The 21565-nt window shown below is 40.6% G+C and overlaps 2 protein-coding genes across 2 annotated transcripts; one reads left to right on the forward strand and one right to left on the reverse strand.

Annotated features, from left to right (window-relative positions):
- Positions 1–15: 15 nt before the first annotated feature.
- On the forward strand, positions 16–6657 carry coq4 (coenzyme Q4 homolog). Its single transcript, XM_084572309.1, has 7 exons — positions 16–199; positions 1023–1175; positions 2076–2172; positions 2284–2386; positions 2469–2598; positions 3019–3112; positions 4165–6657. Exons 1-7 carry the CDS (start codon positions 139–141, stop codon positions 4346–4348), a joined length of 822 nt encoding a protein of 273 aa, XP_084428435.1. The 5' UTR covers positions 16–138; the 3' UTR covers positions 4349–6657.
- Positions 6658–8386: 1729 nt separating this feature from the next.
- bspry (B-box and SPRY domain containing) lies at positions 8387–16456 on the reverse strand. Its single transcript, XM_084572500.1, has 6 exons — positions 15845–16456; positions 15220–15318; positions 11968–12198; positions 11848–11873; positions 11635–11759; positions 8387–9374 (listed from the first exon to the last, which is right to left on the reverse strand). The coding sequence occupies exons 1-6, from the start codon at positions 16355–16357 to the stop codon at positions 8839–8841; spliced, it is 1530 nt and encodes a 509-aa protein (XP_084428626.1). The 5' UTR covers positions 16358–16456; the 3' UTR covers positions 8387–8838.
- Between the last annotated feature and the right edge of the window lie 5109 nt (positions 16457–21565).

Here is a 21565-nt window from a genome sequence, read left to right on the forward strand (position 1 = left end):
TTCTATGGTGATAAGACTTTTGGGGGACGGAGTTTATCTTTATCTACAGACTAGACCATTTCCTCCGTAGATGAGGGGTACGCCTGTGTCAAAAGCGAGTGTACCTACCTACTCCACGCAGGCGCATAAGTGTTCGCAATGTGGCAGTTACGTTTAACCTTCCGACGGTTAAACCACCGATACTGCGTAATATCTAAAGGTATGAGTTTATACGGATGTGCGTTGATAAGCTGACATTTTAAATATTAAATGTTGGGGTAAATTAGTTGTTTTAATACCGAAAGAAAGTAATGTCAAAGCCTAGTTTTCAGCATGGACCAGATAAGGTACACAAATAGCAGACGATACACTCCGCAGCAGTATAGTAGTTAGCTAGAATCATATCATTTATGACCGCTAGTTTTAAGTTGGATATTCGACAGATATTCGCTCTGGGTAAACCTCTTTTTCGCTACGGGTACAGTGCGACTCCGAGCAAGCCACTCCAACATTTCAAGTGCACCCGTACTGCAGACTATACATTAAACACATGGACATAGAATGCAGCTACAGCGTGTATCGACTTCCGGTTTTCAAAATAAAAGTGTGGGATATTTAAAGCAGAGATACTGTGTGCTAGTTTTGCTAGCTTAATCAGATTGTGTTAAATTCTCCTTTTGATGAACATGCTATAGATAAATTAGATAATTTGAATGAACTTTGATGCGATAGGTGGGCTAAAATACATGCATGAAGCTTACACACTGTAATAATACTTTAAAATACTAACAAGAATTGAGATGTCAGTGAATTACTGTGGTGTGTAATGGTACGTGCAGCTAATATTGGAGTCTAAGCAGTAAAAAAATAAAATGGCAAGAAGCAAATTAGATGCATCCTATGCATAACATCTCAGATACCCTGTTTTATTCTGCAGAGAATTAATTTTTTTGCAAGAAGCTGTTTTTTTTTTTTTTAGGGCAAGAGAATAAATATCTAGTTTTGGTTCAGTTTCTAACGGTGCCCCACCTTTTTCTTTGCAGCATGTGTCCACCAGCTGCACACTAGTAGCACTCAGTTTACATACAGCGGCTATGATGGGCTGTATCCTGGACACATCCCCACCACGCCCATCCAGAAAGCCTTGTTGGCCGTTGGGTCAGGTGTGGCTGCTCTACAGAACCCATACAGACATGGTGAGAGTCTCACATCATCAGTAAAAGGCTCAGTCTCTGTTAAAACTAATCTTTCTGACTTTTTTTTTTTTTTTTTTATCAAGAACATCCTCCCATGAGTGACAAGGACACATCTACACTTTTAAAATAACCGATAACAGCTTTTTGACATCTTCTAGCTTTACAACATTGATCTATCCTGTACCTGTACAGGAAGTATGTTGTTTAAACCTCTTAGTCAGCCAATCTGCAACTGACACGTGCTGTGCTGTCAGATAATCTGTGTTCTTGGAAGCCCCTTGGGTTACTGGAATGTGTCGTCCTCAGTCCAAAAATGATACTAGTCACTGGGTGCTGTCCATGATGATCTTGTTCTCATTATTTGAGAGCAGTTACTCATTGTCTGGCTTTTCTCTTGAGACCATTGTTACATGCTCGAGAAATGAGAGTAAATTCAAAGTAAGGCCATCTGTCGGTTGGCGTGAAACTCTCAAAGAGGAAGAATGTATTGGTGGGCATGACACCTGTCAAATGATATTTGGTCACACGTGTAGGTGTTTTTAAAGGGCTACTTCTAGCGCTTGGTATCGGTCGATCTCCAAAGAAGACAGATTGTACAATTTCAAAAAATTTCTCCTGGTCTTTTCAACTCCATGACCTAATTCTGTAATCCAGACAGATTTGCAGTGTGAAAGCACAAACCAAGATAACTTTTAGACATTTTTTTTAATCTGAAATATTTTGTTTGAGGCAATCAGGTTATTTATTGTATATTTATTGTACAAAAGAAACAACAGGTCCTTTGATTTCATCCGGGAGATGTATAAAGCAAAGTCATCCAAGTTGCTTCTTCAGAGCAGAATTGGCGTCTTGGTTCAGTCGCCTTGTTTTAGAGATTTCATGAAACTCTGGACTTTACAGATATGGTTGCGGTGCTCGGGGAGGCGACAGGACACTTCGCTCTCATAAATCTCAGGGACAGGATGAGAAATGACCCTGAGGGCTACGTCATCTTGACGTAAGTTCCTGTTGAACTATTATATAGCTTTCTGATCTAGGCACTTTTAAAACCCCCTTTGTCTTCTGTGGATGAATTTGGATTTTGCTTTGTTATTAACTGTCGCTGCAGAGAAAGGCCGAGGATCCGTCTGTCTACGCTCGACCTGGCAAAGATGGCCTCACTGCCGGACAACTCTTTTGGAAGAGAGTACCTCCGTTTCTTGGAGGACAATGTGAGTATCCGCTGATTTCACCACTCTTATTTCGTCATCCTTTTCACTTACCTGTCTAATGTTTCTCAATTTCTTTCCACAGAATGTGACTCCTGATTCGAGGGCAGACGTGAAGTTTGTAGACAACGAGGAGTTGGCTTACGTTATGCAAAGATACAGAGAGGTCCATGATTTGCTGCACACCTTACTGGGCATGCCCACCAACATGCTGGGTATGTCAGGCTTTACGTAGAGTAGAATATTGTTCAGACCAGTGCAGTCCTGTAGAAATTGGCCACCTACAAAGTGAAACTGTCTTATTCATATGAGGTATGAATGCTTTTTTTGATCTTATATGATGCCTTATTGACTGGTGACAGAACATTGTGTCTGTGTTCCAGTTGTCTTCAGAAACGTCCTGTATTTCAAAGCCCTTTCTACTGAAATGTTGATGACGTTTTTCTGTTTTGCTCATGACATACTAGTGGATTGATACTGTATCAAAAGGAATTGGCCAAAACCGCTGAGCTGCAAATTACAAAGTAAAGAGAAAATTTTTTTTTGTGACTGTTGGCTGAGTGAAAATGACTCTAGTTTTCTTACCATCTTTAATTTACATGTCTCTTCTACATGTGTCTTCCTGTCGATTTCAGGTGAAGTGGCAGTGAAGTGGTTCGAAGCGGCTCAGACGGGGCTTCCCATGTGCTCTCTTGGGGCTGTATTGGGGCCACTTCGGCTTAATGCAAGGTACAATACCAGTGTCTTTAGCACAGTGTATATTATTGTTGACTTAGCATTGTAGTATTATTTTATATATAACAAGTTTAGTATAAAGGTGGGCAGCAATAAGACTGGAAGTTAAGTAATCTGACTTTTGAGTGACTTTAAGAAAAATATGTAAACTGCTGTGGGTTATAACCAAGTAGAGCTGGTTAGGAGTAGTTCCACGCTTGAGGATAAACTGAATACCTAAAGAATATCTTTACAGTAGCTAAAGCACAACGTGCATATTTTCAGACGAGCTATACCAGAAAGATGTTATAGTCTTGGTTGTTCACATGAAACATGACACAAAGGAGGTGTGTAAAGAACAAAAACGAGATCTAGAGAGAGATTTAAAGTCATGGCCCTTTTTCCACGTAACGTGGGTGTGAATACCAGATTGTCAACGTTTTAACTACCAACGATATCGTCTAACTTTCCTCGAACCGAAACGGCCAAATTCCAGTGTCTGGATTTGTCTGAACAACTGTCAGAAATGCAAAAACCTTTAGTAGCACGCCAAGAGCAACTAAGAAAATCAGCAGATATTGTTGGTAAAGATGTTGTATCCAGTGAAGAAGTTGCATTTTTTGCTCAAAACTGATGAAATCCTTAATGTTTGATTCTCTGGCACCAGGTTACTTACCGTTTAAACTTTACTTACACATCACTGCCTTTGTGTCTCTGATAAATTACATTGTTGTGGACATATAACATAAAATTACTTCAGTACAGCTCTAATGTGGTACCTAACAGGGTAATCCATTGTCATTCAATGTAAAAACCCTAGATATTAATGAATGACTTGAAATGTCAAACTTAACCCTTTAAGGTGACTTATGAGTAAATGCCACAAACTGTATGATGAAATGCCAGACTGCCGTTCTCTTCTAGTAAACCGTTAAACCTTCCTCATAGTTTGACGTTATAAACTTCCTGCATTTTGTGGGGAACTGGGTTCTGGCTCATTTATTTGAAGTAAATGATGCTGACAGGTTTCGTCTTTATTACTGTTCCTGATTCCATTATTCCCACAGCCGTTTACAGTCACTGTTCACATCTTTGGGCCCCTGGGCTCTGAAGAACGGCAGGCGGGCCCGCTGTGTCCTCAGCATCTACTATGAGAGACGGTGGGAGCAGAGCCTCGAGGACCTGCGACGAGAGCTGAACATCGAGCCTCCTCCCGTCATACTCAACAAGAAAAAGAGCCACGGTTCATGAATGTTACTAGACTGAAGACTGAATTGCGGTCAAACCAGAAATATCTGAGTTGTCATTCTGTGGAAATTTTTACGAGAAGGATGTTATTAACTACTGAGGAAATGGGGAAATTTTCCTCTTGGCAAAGATTTAAATAACAGCTGAAATTTACCTCCCTGCATGTTTAGTCATGTTTGAGTCAACTTCTTCCTGGTGTAGCTAGACTACAGGGCTCCTTCAACTGATTGGTTGCCACAACTGAATAATGTACAGTATATTATTAAAGCTTTACACTTATCAGCTGTAACATTATGGTCATAAACTCTGGCAAAGTGAATTCTGCTGCTGATTTTATTATCATGGCAACTGTCAGTGGGTGGAATATATCAGATAGCAGGTAAACACTTTGCCCTCAGTGTGTTAGTAGCAGGAAGAATTGGTCAACGGGCAGGATTTGAACTTTTAAAAGACTCTTGTTGTAATGGCTAGCAGCTAGGTGAGAGCATCCCCTCAACTGAAACTGTTGTGTCTGCACTGTTTAATAGCTGTTAAAAGTGGTCCAACGAAGGACCGCTGGTTCGGATATAGATGCGTCAGAACCACAGCACGTCACAGTTTGTTTCGTATGCCCACAGACACATCTGAGTGGCCGCGCTGACCCACATTCACTGCTTAAAGTATCTACAATGAACATGTGAGCAACAGAAGGATGTCCTGTCCTGGCCTGATGAATAATGTTTACTTTTGCATTGGATGGATGGATGGCTGGCTGCTTGTGCGTCACTCATCTGTGGGAGTGCTCGTTCTGCGTCATTGTTCGGGTGGTAGTCTCATCGTGACCCATGTCTTCCCAGATGAACATCGTATCGTAATGAGATGATCAGTGTATCAACGTCGCTGGTGGGTGGTTTTAATTTTGTGGCTGTAATCAGCTAGTGCCAGTAATCGACTTTGAAACGCAGTACTGTATCAGGTGTAACCTTTGTATCGGTTATGACCATTTAACTTTATTACAGCTGTTAATAGCTGTTGGTATATTGAGATATGTTCCACTAACACTGATCTGTGGCAAAGGAACATCTGATGACTTTTGACCGTCATATCCCCCCGCTTTACAGTAAGACTGACGTTAACAGGAAGCACAGTTAATTCTGTACACAGGTGTATAATCCCCTCGTCTGATTAAAAGCACACATCCTGGTGAGAAACAATGTCAACGTTAGCCCAACTTCCTTTTATAAACATGTCTCGATAATTTCACAACTCAGCTCAGACTCAAAGACTCAGTCTGGGAGTCTCAGACTCAAAGACTATTTCTTTGTAATTATGACTGTTACATGTTTAACATTAACCACTATGATGATTTGCTTCCTTCCACACGAAGGACTGAAAACTCAGGACTTTATTGTTGGCCACACGCCACACAACCTAAAAATATGATTGGATTTTAAAGGAGGAAGGTTTTATGGACGGTTTCATGACGTCACACCAACTGCGACATGGTGGGATATCCGTTCTCTCTGCCTTCTTATGCAACTTGCATTTCCCAAAGTTTCACATCCCGTTACTCATCTCACGATGTTCCTGTATGAAGGAGACCAGCATAATAATGAATGAAGTCCGAAGCAGCACTTGATGGCTCCAAACCTTTTTTGGATATAAATTATTATTGTCACTTCTCACTGTTGGTTGTTTGGTTCCCCTATTTTAACTCATGCCTAAAATTAAATATGTGCTGTCGTTTATTTTAAAAACACAAGAGGAAGTTATTGACATACACAAGAATTTCTATATGTGGTCAGTGTAAAGGTTTGCCGACCTTTATCTGATAGCTCACATCTCCGGTCCTTAAAGACGGAGGTCTTTTAGGTGTTTGAGTAAATTATAGTCCTTTAAAATGTTATGTAGTTTTTTTCCCCCCACATATTCTGTTATAGTGCCATGATGTCTGAGTTCCATCTATTTTTGCTCATCCTGTAGGGGGTGGGGGAAGGATGGAGCCTGTCCCAGCTATAATGGGACAAGAGGCGGGGTACGCCCTGTCCATGTCGCCAGTCCATCGCACCAAAAGATGATACCATACACAACCTATTTACAACTACATGAACTGAATTATAGCATACAGCTAACATATTTTATAGTGCACTAGACATAAAATATCACATCAAATATCTGTCCATTCATTCGTTTTCTATTTCCGTGTCCACAATTAGTTTGAACAATCACACCTCGTCCAAGCTGCAAAAGAGATAAGCATCATCTATGTTTAGTGTAAGTCTTTACAACACTCCTTCCACAGAAGCTAACATTTTGAAGAATAGTTCTTTTACTTATTGTTAGTATTTATTTAGAGTACTAGAGTTTTTTTCCCCCCACTGCAAGTCACAAATGATGAAAGGCTAAAAGAATTTAGCCGTAGGATGTATAACACAGTTCACTGCATTCCTAAGGTGCATACTGCTGCACAGTCATATTCTAAATCTCAGTATTTCCAATATAAATGTCCTTAGAACGTGTAAAGTTGGTACATTTCTGTGAGATTTCAGTTCTAAAAAAGTGGAAGAGATCCATCAAAGCACCAAAGATCCTAGCATATTTACTAAGTGTCACGTCTATGACAGTAACAGTGCATTTTTGCTTGACAATTGACAAATTAGAAAAATGTCATTGTTAACCAATGAGCGATTATTTGTTGGTGCATAAAGTTGCCGCGTGGATTTAACTAAGCAAATAGGTACGAGCCTCCTATTGGATAATTACTGCATGGGTGATTATCTTTCAGATGGCGACAAGTTATTTAACCCCAACTGATGCAATGAGTAGTTTCTCATTTCTTAAACCATGTCAAAACACACATCCTGTGGTCGTGGAAAAGGATGTTAGTTTGTTTGAGAAGGGTCAAATCATCGGCATGCATCAAGCAGAGAAAACATCTAAGGAGACTGAAGAAACTACTAAAACTGGGTTAAGAACTGTCCAACGCATTATTAAAAACTGGAAGGACAGTGGGGAACCATCGTCTTTGAGGAAGAAATGTGGTCGGAAAAAATTCCTGATTGATTGTGATCATCGCAGATTCATCGCATTTCCACACGTGAAGGGAACTCAAGGGATTGGGACTGAACAGCTGTGTAGCCTTTAGAAAACCACTAAGCGCTGATGCCAACAAGAAAAAAAAGCACCCATCATGCCTAGTGCCTACTGTACAAGCCTGTGGGGGGCGGTGCTATGATCTGGGGTTGCTGCAGTTGCTCAGGTCTAGGTTCAGCATCATTACGTGTCCAAAGAATGAGGTCAGCTGACTGTGTGAATATACTGAATCACCAGATTATTCCATCAATGGATTTTTTCTTCCCTGATGTTCACGGGCATATTCCAAGATGACAGTGCCAGGATTCATCGGGCTCAGATTGTGAAAGAGTGGTTCAGGGAGCATGAGACATCATTTTCACACATGGATTAACCACCACAGAGTCAGACTCTCCCATCATCAGTACAAGATCTTGGTGAAAAATGAATGCACTGGATGGAAATAAATCTGGTGACATTGCAGAAGCTTATCGATACAATGCCACGGCGAATGCGTGCTGTAATCAAAGCTAAAGGCGGTCCAATTAAATATTTGAGTGAGTGTCTTTTTTTTTGGTGAGGCAGTGTAAATATGAAAGATATTTTTTACTCAGTATGAAGTAGATCAGCAACACAAAGATCAGGTTTTCAAGGCTGGCTTGACTCTGCTGCCCTCTAGTGTCTGTGGGATATTACGCCAAAACTTCCAGGAAGCAGCAGAGGAGCTTAATCACGTCTCCTTTAAAGTTCATATTTTGACCTACATAAAATGTCTCATTAATTAAGAGGTCATTTTCTTGCTCAATTCATTGAGATTTACATCAGTAATTCCAGTTCCAGTTTGTTTTTTCGGACTAATTTAGTCAAATCGAAACACCCCAAAATCTGACCTCTATGCTTTTTAGAAAAATAGAAACAGCAGACAGTAGCTTTGTTAGAAAGTTTAACCCGCTCTGTTGAGAGATCCTCTTTAAATAGTAAAGTACTACTTACTGTATGACAGTAACCTGCCACATGCACACAAAAGAAAACCACGTCAGCTCTAAATAAAACAGTCGGCGTATAATAATTGGTTTACTCAACAAATAACGTGCAGAATGACATTAATACAAAATTATTTTTGTATGGCAGTCCTGGATCAACCAGGGTAACTCATATTTTCTATCTTGCAGTTTATGAAATCATTATCAAAAACAACCTTTATAAAAAAACAATCAGTCTGTCATAGCTACTGGGTAATATAATCAAAAATGTAAACTATTTAATGATTAAAAACTGTGAAATCAGCAGCTACCACAGCAAACTGAATAAATAGAGAGTGATGCTGTGTGTGGTGTTCTCATTATTGCACAGTCTGATCATATAACTTGAGAGAAAGTCGTCTCTCCCTCTTGTTTCTTCACATTATTTTTTACTTTCTTTGCCAGCGTGGGCGCGTTCTGTCAGTGCAGTATGGTGATACTGCGGTCAGTAACGGCACACGCCGTCAGCAGCGGGGCACTGAAGTGCTGTGTGACTGAGTAAAGTATAGCATTGGAGTCTGGCTCATAAAACAGCAGTGTCTGACTCGGCCAGTCCAGCAGGAGGCCGATCTTCTGGGGCCTCGTCACCACCTGCAGTGGCACCTTCTTGGCTGCGTGGCAGAAGGAGTAGTCTCCGTCGTAGTGAGACAGCACCCAGGACTGAGTGTTGTAGCCCAGCCGGGCCTCGTTCCCGGAGCCTTTGCGCCCCATGGAGGCGTAGCAGACCCCGACCTTGAAGGCGGCGCTCTGGCCGACATCCACCACCCAGCTGTGGGTGCCGGAGGACATGGACAGAGAACCGAGGGCGTTGGGCCAACAGTCGAACCGTGCTGGGTCGTAGAGTAGAGGCTGGCGGACTTTTTTGTTTTGGAAGGTCAGAGTGCAGAAGTCATCAGAGAGGGACAGGAGATGGCTCACTGTGCGCTCATCAAACTTTAAATTGGGTGATCCATAAGCTGCAAGAAAAAGAGAAAATAGTTTGCCTTTATGTACAGCACACAAAAACAAAAATGGTCTGCCACCGCACTCTTCACTTGGAGCTGCTCCGGTTAAGACCATTTAAAGGTGAGCAGACTTTACTAATACAGCCTTATACCACAAAAACTAGCCTCAGGTTCTTAATAAACCCACTAATCCCGGACTTTAAAACACTTCCACAGAACACTTTGAACGGGGAAAAGATCAACGGAGAAGGGATGAATTTTCCAGGATGGGCAGCTTTGCGACAAAGACTACACCAAAATATATGGAAAAAATGAATCACAATATTATAGATGGATTATGATCCTTATAGTTTCTCCCTGCAGCTCTCCAATAGTGAACATTTCTCACAGCTTTCCAGATTTCAATTTAACTTCATCTCCTTAATTTGTCAAAATGTCCCTCGATGTCTGCGCTACAAACAATTATGACTCATTTTTACTTTACCATTATTTAGAGGCATATACTGCGTTGTGGAGAACCTTATGTCATGTAGCATTCAGGTACATGTGATGGAACAACACAGTACACTTTTCAAACAAAAACAAATCATGCACCATGAGCAGATGCTGTGCATATATATTAGATTATATAATATAAAGTGTTGTCATTAATTGAACACGCTCAAACTGGGATTATCTCCTTCAGCTAAAACATTAACATATTACTTGTAGTAATGACTTTTCTTGTAATATTCATATTTATGTTAATATCTTTTCTAAATTTAAAACGAATCTCACATTTTTACGTCGTACTTTTGCTTATTTCACTGCAGCAGATGACTTGAATGCCTCTTCCAAAACTCAGTGGCTGTTTAGAAGAGGGGTTTGCTCATCTGAGGCTAATTTGTGGTGTGACACCGGCCGAAACTACACGATCAGATCAGGGCCAGTGCAAGTGTGAGCTTTCAAAAAGACATTCGCAAATATTTCCTACATTCGCAATGGTACAGCAAATGCAGCCTTTCTGAAACCTGCACAACTACATCGGCATGAGGAATTCCAGTTTGTGTGCGTGTAGAAAATCTTTGAGCACGTAAACAATGATTTGCGCATGTGTAGATAAATGTGAACAGTCGTGTACAGGCACCATGCAAATACTGCAAAAATCAAAGTTCCCTCTCTGTGTGTGATGCTGACATTTAAAGTACAAACGTCACCTGAATCTGACTGGATAAAATTCACTGACTTAACCGCCACCGTATGCTGAAACTTGAGCCGATGAGCCTTAACCCTTTATGGGTCTCTCATTGAAATACATCATAGAGTGTTGAGTGTTATTGTAGAGCATAAGAAGACTTTTTTACTTATTTTATTTCCAATTTTTTTAATTTTTCATGTAGGAAATCAACATTAATGAATTTACCATATATGGTTTCTTGCCCTTAAGTGGTAAACAAGTGTAAACATGAACATAAGTGCTGATTCAGGCACTTGTCAACGTACACATTGTCGCATTAGACAACATTAGGCCACTTCTTCGTGATACCTAATAAAGCAGTCATGCTCAGCGTTCATGCAGAGGCAGACCTTGCCGACCGCATTTGACCCTGATTTGACCTGAGAAAGTTTCCTTGATCTCCTCTGATTGGCTGGGTGAAAACCACATGCTTCTCAATTTGAGAGGCACAGGGACGCAGATTAACGTCTGCCGAAGTTACCAAATATGGCTCCTCGCCCGATAAGGGGTTAACGACAAATATGGCGGATGAGCGGCGTTACATGAACAGCGGCTCGAACTGTCAGCGGCGCTGTCGCTGTGAAAGCTGTGGTGATTCATTTTAGGAACAAAAAAGCAAAACAGCTGAGAGCCTTTTGTGCATGCGAGTGTTTCGAGTGGTGGCAGCAGTAGTGAAAACGTCAACGACAGAAACTTGCTTAACCTCTCGCAGTGGCATTATTAACGGTTTAGTTGTTTAAGAAAATGAAAATGGGATTGGTATCGGTACTGACACATACACAAGGTTGCACGATAAATTGTCATATCTGTCATGAGAAAACAAGAACTGACTCATCCCTACTTCCCTAACCTTGAATGGGGAGTTTCACCTTTCTCTTTCAAACTTTCTCTTGTATATTTTCTCATGATGAGTGTGGCATCTGCTCTGATACAGACTATACATAAGAAGCACACTTCCAGCTTTATACATTTCCCATTTTCTGGATTTTCTATTATATTTATATCTCACATGTCCACAGAGCCCCAGCTGAATGAAAAAAAAAAAAGACCACTGACCGTTTGGGCCCAGCAGCACTGCAGTAGCCCACAGAGCTCGGAGCAGCTTGCTGTCACCGCAGCCTGGGTTCAGATTGAGCTGGTCTGTGTCACAGGGCTCCCCGACCCCCTCGGCTTCCTCCATCCTGACACAAACATAAAGAGAGGGCGTCAAACTCCACCTCTAGCGTGTCCCGACAAAAAAATCACCACATGTCATATGTGACTAATTACCTATCAGCTATCTCCTGGACACTGGTCTGAAAGAAAAGAAAACAGGTGGATTAAAATTATTTATGGTAACCAGGATACTGTTTCTCTATATATGAAATCTTCCCGTCCCCCGTCTCTCACCACTAGCTGTGCGTCCGGAGTGTGCGTCAGCGTGTGCACCAAACTGGAGCGCGTTTGCGACAGGCTCGCCAAAGCCTGGCTCCAGTGGGCTCTCTGGGTGAGGAGACACTGCTCCACCCGCTCCTCCTCTCTCTGCACCTGCTCCAAGAGGCGCTGCTCCTCCTCCTCCAGGGCTTCACGGGCAGCGCTGACCTGGGCCAGGACCTGCTCCCTCGCCCCGCTCGCCGCTGTCTGAAACAGGAGAGAAGAAGAAAGTGTTTTTTCTAAGAGGAGAAATCTTTCTTTCTTCTTTCTTTTTTTTCATCATGTTATTGTGTACATTTTTAAGTTATATTCCCTCTCATTGATTTTCTTTTATCACGAAAGCTTTTCTTTACAGCAGATTTTATTCATTATTTATTATGTTTTATTATTAATTCATAAGCTATTTTATTCAAATAGCCCACATCTGAACTGACTGATTACAAGTTGTAAGACTGAAATGGATTCAATTAATACTCCTGGATGTGGGAAACGTTTCAAATCAGTATAACCTTTTCAGGACTAAAAGTCTGAGACTAACTGTAGAGAAAATTAACTCAAACATCAAAATTCAGTGTATATAGATAAAGTTATAACACTGCATACACATCAGCAATCTGAAACTTAAGGATAAGTATGTAACGTTATACAAAAGAGATGAAGAACAGCAGATTTCTAACTTTTGAGAGACCTGAGCCAGTGGCTGGTTGCCTTTTTATTAGTTGCTGATTAAATAAACAAAATTATAGTTAATTTATTTCTGTCATAAGGATAAATGTTCCTCTTCCTTAGGAAGATTTTCCATTTTTCTACTGTGACAAGTCAACATTTCTTCTGTAAAAAGGTCACAAACGAAAAGAGATAAAAATGCCTGATGAATAGGGAAGTCACAGAACGGCCGCTGCCTGCACATGCATCAGCTCCTGCTCTTCGTTGTCGTTAAAAATGACTCCTTTGTTATAGGGCATAAAACACTCTGTAAGTATGACTTCCTATTTGCAGGTGTATTTTCATGCTGACAAGCAAAAAAATACAGAGTTAACAACAATTCTGACTTCCCACGTCTCACCAAAAACAATTTTAAAGTCGCTTAACGTTTTTCACTAACCAGACTCTTGATCTGAGTCAATTAATTATTATTATTATTATTATTCAGATGTTCGAGAAACACATCTTAGGTTTACAATAGTTAAATAAGGTGAAACAGTGTTTATATTATATTATGTATAACTTCTCTACTGCTTGAACGGGGAACTCAGGCCACCGTAGACACCCAATAAACCTGGATGCAGTTTTTGTTTTTTATCATTGTATTATTACATCTTACTATATTTTACCTTTATTTTAATTGTTCGATAGTTTCTCACACTTTATGTTTGTATTTTCTTAATTAAATGAGGATATTTCCTTCACTGCAGATCTGAAATATTTTAAACCTGGATGAATTATGTAAGACACTGACTCTATAAATAAGTTCTGCATAAAAAAGCTTGTATTATAAGAAATCTTTCACTTATTAAAATGATAAGTTGGCAATTACATCTACTACCAACCTGAAGAATTTAGACTTATACCTGCACAATGCACTGATATTACACAAGTACTGACAGTAAATGTAAGAATTTGGAATTGTAAAACCCATTATTAGAGTGTTTTGTTGACATTTTTGCATAGGTTTAGTTTCTTTATAGTTAGAAAATAATTGTTTCAGATACAACAAATGTGTTGAGAACAATGTTCCCTCTAATTTTTCATGTGTCTGGGCATACACAAAAACTCTGTGAGTACACTGTGGACCACTGTGAGCAACATCACACGTGCACGCTGGGGCCACACACCAGTATCACACCTGTCCAAAACCTGAGATCATAGCAAGTTACATAGTTTATCAAAAGAATCCCATTATAGCAGTAATTTTTTACCTATATATTATATTCATCTATTTATTGCGCATAGTGCTGTCTGTGATGTGTGTGTGTTGCTTGTATGTCTTTATGCCACTGTCAAAGACAATTTTCCATTTTATGTAAGTTTTATGGACATTAAAGAAGTCTAAGTCTAACTGTATAAATGAATATAAAACAATAGAAAGCAGAACATTCCTCTTGTAATAGCGCAATAAGAAAAGTTCAAACAGAAAGTTTGAGGAAAAGTTGTAGCTTTGTTGTCTTCTGGTATCTTCTTCACAAGCAACAGTACCTCGACCAATGAGATGAGCAGGATTCCCGCTGTCAGCTTATTGGTCACAGTTTACCGTAAATGTTCCTATAAAGCGCCTTGTTACTCATTAATTACATTGACATTTTACACGCTACTTTTGATTCTCACGGTAATACGGGACAAAGTGCGTCCTGTTTCAGCTCAATACGGGACGCGTACTTTTGTTTCTAAATACGGAACGATTCTGTTTTTCAAGGGACTGTTGGCAACCCCAAGTTTTGCAGAGCAGACCTTTCTCTCTCGAAAAAGAAAAATCTTACCCAGTGTCACCGCTGGTTCTTTGTTTGCACACACTCCGACAGCCATTCCATCTTAAAAGAACCACATTTAATGTTTACTTTGTCTTGGTGAGTGGATGCGCCACTGCCTTAACTCCGCCGCACTGTTAGCTAACCTGCAAAACACCGGCGCCGCGGTGGATATGGGGGGGCACGTACTGTCATGATTGGCAGCGTAAGTGAACCGCATCATACCATTGGCTGGACAGCTGTCACTCACTGAGTTACATTGCAAAATGGTACATAAACAAATAATTTACTTGTTTAATTTATTTACAGTTCATGTTGGATTTTTTTATGCGCTGCATAGATTTTCTTGTGCGCGGAGAACGTGCGAGCAGTGCGCGATTGCGCAAGCGCGCAGCTTAGAGGGAACATTGGTTGAGAATATTATTCCAATGATCAGTGAAGTGTTTGGACTGGATTTGGTTCTCTTCTTTACATGTTTGTGATTTGTGTGTGTTTTTTAGGTCTGTTTAATACACTAAACAATAAACTCTTTAATCAATACAAACACTTTGCAGGTTGACTGGCAGTTATCTTCATTTGCTGTCCTGATGCAAGGAGACTTATTATATGTGTCTTCATACACATCTACTCAAAGCCCATGTGACTAAAACGAAAGCCAAGACACTTGTGAAACAGGCTCCACTTAAACAATGCACATCGCTGAGTTTTGCACGGCCTGCGTGCTCACTAGGGTGACACTGAGTGATCGCACAGCCTTTCCCACCTGAACAGCTTGCTCTTTGGCCGTCAGCGTCTGCTCGATAAACCTTTCAATTCTGAGCGCCTGCAGCTGTATTTTCTCACAGGCATCCACCAGCTTGTTCTAGTGAGAAGGAAAAAAAAAAAACTTAACATCACTTGAGCTACACACACACACATACACACACACTGGTGTTCTTGAGCAAGCTCACATAGCACAAAACCTGAACATCATCAGACGCAACAAGAAAATCCTGTTTCCTCATATACCATACAGAGGAATCAGCGAGGAAAGCCGCATGGCACGCCCAAGAATGTGTTATTAAGTGCAGAAAATATTCACCTGCTAGACATGTGAAGCCAGTCATCACTCACCCATCCTTAATACAGCGTAAAATATACAGGAAAAATCTATATTTTCTTATCTTAAAGGTGCAAAAGTTTCCATGAAGTACAATGAAAATAAAAGTAGGATGACTTATTTGATATACAAATATTTATAGGAAAACAAAGACAGCTTGAAGAGTAAAAAGTATATTTAGACATGCCTTTTACATATCCAAAGTTTAAAATGTCCAATTATATGTCACAGCTCAGACAATACAATATAAAAGCAAACAGCTGTTGAACATGAATCCCAGCACACTCACCCTGACTGCGGTAACTCTGGTGGCCACAGGGGTCACAATGTGTCCCTGGCAGGAGCCCACGATGGCGCAGTGGCAGCAGATGAGTTTCTGCTCGGTGCCACAGAACCACTGCAGCTCAGTCTCATGCTCCACGCAGAGCTCGCATTCCACAGAAAAGATCCCGGACTCGGTGTCGGAGGGGGTCGCGGTCGGTGAGGTGGCTCCACCGTCGCCGACGCCGCCACCGCCGCTGTCCTCGTCGCAGGTGCTCGACAGCTCGGTGCCCCCCGCCTCCTGCTGCTTCACACCGCAGCCCAACGCGGAGAAAATAGGCTGCTCGCAGTCCATGTTCCTGCTCTTCCCCTTCAGATCAGCCGAGGGAGACGAGCATGTTAAGTCGCAAGTCGTGAACTCCTCGGTCATGGCACGACGACGCAGCAGGTGCACCGGCGGAGCTGGAGACTCACCTATACGCGGTACAGCGCAGTAACACAGGTGTAACAGGTGAGCGGAACACGGAAGTAACACGGACATCAGAGGTCAGAGCTGAAAGGAAAGATTGACCTACAGTTTATTGATGTGGGCGTCAGCTGATAACCGACTTTTAAGTTTTAAACCGTGATGTAATCTACTATAAGCACACTCATTGGCCAGATACTTCATACACCTTGTGGACATTGATATTTACACTTCCATTTCCCTCTCTCTCTCCATGTTTTCCAGATTTTTACCACTTAAAACCCATCTATTCTATTTATCATCTACATATATAAGTAGTTTGAGTTAACTCTATATCGAATAATGTCTGGTTTTAACTGCCTCAATAATGGTCTTTATTGTGTTTGTTCAGTGGAAATTAAAGTGCTCCTTGGGCATGAAGATGAACACATTAGAATATACCCACAATAAAAACCCAACAGACAGGATTTACTCCGGTATATACGGCTTATTTGGTTATGAACAGTTCACATATTATTTTATCTAGGCTACATCTCCCAAATATCTCCTTAGTTCCAAATGTACCTGTGGTTTTTTTTATGGTCAGACTAGTTTAAATCACACTCTGAACGCGAATGATTTTCCAGTTTAGACGTGCGCAAAACAAGATCAACAAGAACTTCCTTTCCGTTTCGTTTTATTATGTGTGTAACGTCTTTATTTAGCAGCCATGTGCTACTTTAGGCAGCAGAATGATTGAAAGACGGTAACATAAAATGATCACTTCTAGTATGAAGGGAATGCCACAAGCCACAAGCCATCAGTCTGTACAACTCCTCATCTGTGTGTGTCAGATGACAATGGATTTATTGTTACTGGCTCATTTTGCATGTGGTTGTTTCATTGTTGTTGTTGGTTGACGTAATGTCATTTAATTTAATGATATTTCATTCTGATATTCAATCATTTTATTATTCTCGTAAATATTGTGTTTATTATAGATTCTTTCTATCGTTATAGATTATGTATGGTATGCTGAATGCCTGTAAATTGCTGCTGCAACAGTGAATTTTCCCAGTTTGGGATTAATAAAGTATCTATCTATCTATCTATCTATCTATCTATCAGTGCTGCTAACCCAGACTTGAGGAAGATTAAAAGTTGTTTTTTGTTTGCCAGGATGCCTAAAACTCACTGTGGGCATCCTAACTTCAGCAGATCCTGTTTTGAGTAGACCATAATTACATTTTTTCCGGGAGGGTGTGATAGTTTCATCGTGTGAGTAGGATCGGTGGTGCAGCCACACCTCAGTTTCAGCACCGTTTAGCAATAGGGAGCAACACCCAGTGTCTGGAAAAGCCTGCGGAATAGGCTCAGGTGAAACCCAATGAAGGCGGGACATCATTCACAGATGTTATGTTTTAATTCCTAACAATGCCAAGCATAAAATATATCCTTACAGTGTCATATGTCATAATGTCAAATCAGAAATATCCCATGTCCCCAGTGTTACTGGTGAGAAAAGGATAATGCTGACATGTTTTAACTTCATCTTCTAACAGTTTCCTGTTAAGGCCATCAAGCTCCCTGATGACGGGTGTATATTCTCTGTTTATCCCTTCTTCTGGATTAAACAAAAGGCTTTTTGTCAGACGTACAGGTAAATACAGGTGATCAGATCTCAGGAAGCTCAAACTGGCACAAAGAACAACACATCTCCTACTCCACCTGCTCCTCTCAAGCCCACGGCTGTAACTGGATATAGGTGTAACTGGAAGGTGGGCTTCCACACATCTCACTTTGCGAGAGAAACAGCCGAGGCACAGGGCAGCCACTGTTACCCCAGCAAAAAAAAGATGTTTTGTGGTGAGTACACACAAGACAAAGATGTTTGCATCCTGAAACGAACAAGGGTCTCTGTGCTCCAAATTTGTTGAGGAAGAAAATAACTGAATACGTGACTAAAGAAGTCTTAAATGATGCAAAAAATGATGATATTCCTTGTTCTTTATTTGTGCATATGAGTGAATTTTACACAAAATTGACCAAAACCACAACAATATAATCTCCCAAATTAAATGTCTTTGAAACCAAAGAGTTCACGCCCATCTCGAAGAATACCTATGAGATGCCAAGTTTCCACCTGACAACAATGCAATTAATTAATGAGGTCAAATCTTAAATTATACATTTGAAGTTCTGAAAGAGAGACAATCTCTATCACATACCTTCTTCTTCTTCTTTCATTAAGGCCTTTTTTGACAGTACTTCAACATTTACAGTTCATAAAAGGCTCTAACTCTATAGCTCCCAGTCAAAATATGTCAGGTTTTGAAGTTTCTGTAATACAGCTCCTAATCTCCAAAGGCTGCTCACTCACTTTACAAACTATACATGAAGTCATCATGCAGGGGACAGATTATGTGCCAAGATAGGGTCTGAAGATGCAAGTGAACACATGACAGGATACATCTGAGGTGGTTCTAGATGAAACTATGGAATTAAAGATTATTTAGAGTAATTACACACTTACTTAATGGTGATCTACTGATACTGATTTATTTTCATCAACATAGATTCTACAATGCCTCCAGATGATGACGGCACAGGCCTCCTAGTAAAACATAAACACAACAAGAGCCCGTCACAGAGTCTCAGAACTTTGGATGCGTCCTCCTGTGTACTGCTTTAGAGCTTGTATGAATATTAAACACACTTAAAAGCCTCCAACACATAACACTTCAAAAGATTTCCATTATGCATATCAGTTCACTTCAGTGTCGTTAAGGTACAGGGTCCTTAGGCTTGGATTTCTTCAGCATCATCATAATCATCCATCCCCATCTGCTGGTACATGGTTCGGGTCATGATGGTCTGAATCCAGCGCTGTATGAGTCCTCTGATGCAAGGGACGCAGCATCGTCCGCAGATTGCCATCGGAGCTTCGGCCACTGCAACATAAACTAGGAGGGAAGATATTATTCCGCTCCACCTACCGAACCTTGACTCTTAAGAGATTCTAAAATGGATCATCCATCCCTGCGTTCTCAGCCACTTCTTCAGACATAGCCGTCAGTCCCTCCGAGGCTCTGGTGATGCTTCCATCCAGAGCTGTGTTGTTAGGAATGAAAGTACAACAGAACGTTCCAAGCATTCGACATACACCTCCTCTTTCAGCAAGCAACATGTCCAAAGCCACTCTATTTTGCCATGCCATAAGAGAAGTTAGCTAATTGTTCAGCTATGCCTCTCATGTCATCTCGTGTGTGATTTATAAATCTCTGTTGGTTATAGTACAAGTAGTTAATCCAGCCTTTTAGTGACTTTTCCAGCCCTCTCAGTGACTTCATGTCTACAACAAAGTGAGGAACTGCTCTCAAACTATCTCTGTTTAACTAACCGACACTAACCTTAAGCATAAAGTTAGTGTCCCTTTTTCCATTTCAGCAACCATTAACATCTGGTACACACTTCCAGAAACCTTCTTCATCTTCCTTCCCCTACATACTTTTTCCATTGATTAACACTTGTTACAAGCCACCATCCAGGTATGAGCAAGGCATCACATCAACCTGAGCAGCTGATGGAGTTACACATCTAGCACATACAGTCTGTTTCTGTTCCAAAACACTCTGTTCTCCTGTCTTCTCCTTCCTTCCTCTTCTGTGTCTCACCTAGCCAGTTTCTAGCCTGTGGGTGACCAACTTCCTGTCTTTTCTTTTTAGACTTTCCATGTTCTTTCTTTATTGCCCCTACTAGTTTAGTATATTCTGGTACACTTAACCTTCCTGCAAATCCATACATCTTTTTCCATTTCTTCAACTGTTTAACATTCTTGTCATCTATAGGTCTCATGTATTGTGCATCTCCATCTAATTCCTCTGTTTTAGCTTTACAACATGAGTTCTCCATCTTCTTATTTTTATCTGCTTTGATCTTATTTTATTTCATCTCGGTTGTAGCCAGACAGTTTGTGTGGAGTTCACCCGAGCAACTGGTCCAACTTTGGTGAGCACCACTTGTTATCACTGTAGGTTTCCATGGTTGGAGAGTTTGTTGTCACCGTTAGGTTGCTCCTCTCCGTGTCCTTCACCAAAAGACACTATAACCAAGCCAACTAATCTCCTCGTTGTATCTATTTCTATTTATTTTATTGTTTTATTTTATTGTTTTTCTATTTTTATTTTATTTTTATTTCTTTTGGAGTTCCGGACAGAGTTCTTTATTCCTGTAGTCTTCTCACACAGACTATGGACTATTCCTAGTTCTCGTTTTACTCAGTTAAATGTGTGCTGGGTTTCTCTGATTATTCTTGTATCAAGTCTGTAATATAGTGACCCACATACTGACGGGTGTTAATTTAAACTAGGACATCATCACCGTTTTGTCTTACACTTAACCTTTTAGACAGAACTAGTTATCTGTCTTTTTCAACAGGATTATCTTTCTCTCGTTTCTCAGTATTTTACATAAATTTACCTACCCAAGAGTCCAGTAAGTCTTCCGTGTTCTCTTTAGGATCCCGTCATCCTTTCTCCTCCCAGTAACCTCTTTACACAACAATTCAGGTGGAGGTCTTTAAGTAGGAGTCCCAGACTCCACCGTGCACGGTGTCAGTCCCTTAAACCTGGACAGAGCAAAGGCTGTTGGGATCTCGATGGACCAAGTTGTTACAGAAATTCTTTTATCAAGAATGACAGAGTCACTGGAGTCTCGTTCAAAAGTTTTACTTGCAGCAAGGACTCGATACATGCAGTATAGCAAGTACAGAATCGACTGCTTATAGTAAGGTTACATTCATGTTTGTACAATAGGTCCTGCCCTAGACACGGTTACAGAGAGACAGCCTTGTTAGAGAGACAGCCTTGTTGGAAATCAAGTCATAACAAAGTAGACTGGGTGTATCAGTGCCTTATCTGTGGGACCTTTCCAATATTATTTAATGCAAGATGAGAGATATTTTTCCCTCCTGTTAAAACTGTTAACACTGAATTCCAGGGAGAAATGCAAAATATTTGAAAATCATAAAACATCAACTTCACTGTGTGCAACTTACCGAGCCATAAGAGAAGTTGGAGCTAACTGTTCAGCTATGCATCTCTGGATCAACTACTTGTACTATAACCAACAGAGATTTATAAATCACACAAGAAATGGCTTCTTGTGTGATTTATAAATCTCTGTTGGTTATAGTACAAGTAATCCAATCAACATTTTTCATGCATTCATTGTAGACCACCTGAAAAGGAATGACTCAAACCCAGCTGTCAATTGATTATGTGCCTTAAACTCATCAGGAACACA

This window comes from Chelon labrosus (genome assembly GCF_963514085.1).
Source record: "Chelon labrosus genome assembly, chromosome: 22".
Classification (NCBI taxonomy): domain Eukaryota; kingdom Metazoa; phylum Chordata; class Actinopteri; order Mugiliformes; family Mugilidae; genus Chelon; species Chelon labrosus.

What these genes read in the sequence shown, in the direction of transcription:
- coq4 (XM_084572309.1), top strand. Translation starts at nt 139, where the DNA reads ATGTGGCAGTTACGTTTAACCTTCCGACGGTTAAACCACCGATACTGC. An exon ending in ATACTGCGTAATATCTAAAG is followed by an intron (nt 200 to 1,022) that starts GTATGAGTTTAT and finishes TTTTCTTTGCAG; the next exon opens with CATGTGTCCACCAGCTGCAC. An exon ending in GAGGGCTACGTCATCTTGAC is followed by an intron (nt 2,173 to 2,283) that starts GTAAGTTCCTGT and finishes CTGTCGCTGCAG; the next exon opens with AGAAAGGCCGAGGATCCGTC.
- bspry (XM_084572500.1), bottom strand. Translation starts at nt 16,357, where the DNA reads ATGTCCGTGTTACTTCCGTGTTCCGCTCACCTGTTACACCTGTGTTAC. An exon ending in CCAGAGTTACCGCAGTCAGG is followed by an intron (nt 15,319 to 15,844) that starts GTGAGTGTGCTG and finishes CCTTCTCACTAG; the next exon opens with AACAAGCTGGTGGATGCCTG. An exon ending in AGTGCTGCTGGGCCCAAACG is followed by an intron (nt 9,375 to 11,634) that starts GTCAGTGGTCTT and finishes TTTTTCTTGCAG; the next exon opens with CTTATGGATCACCCAATTTA.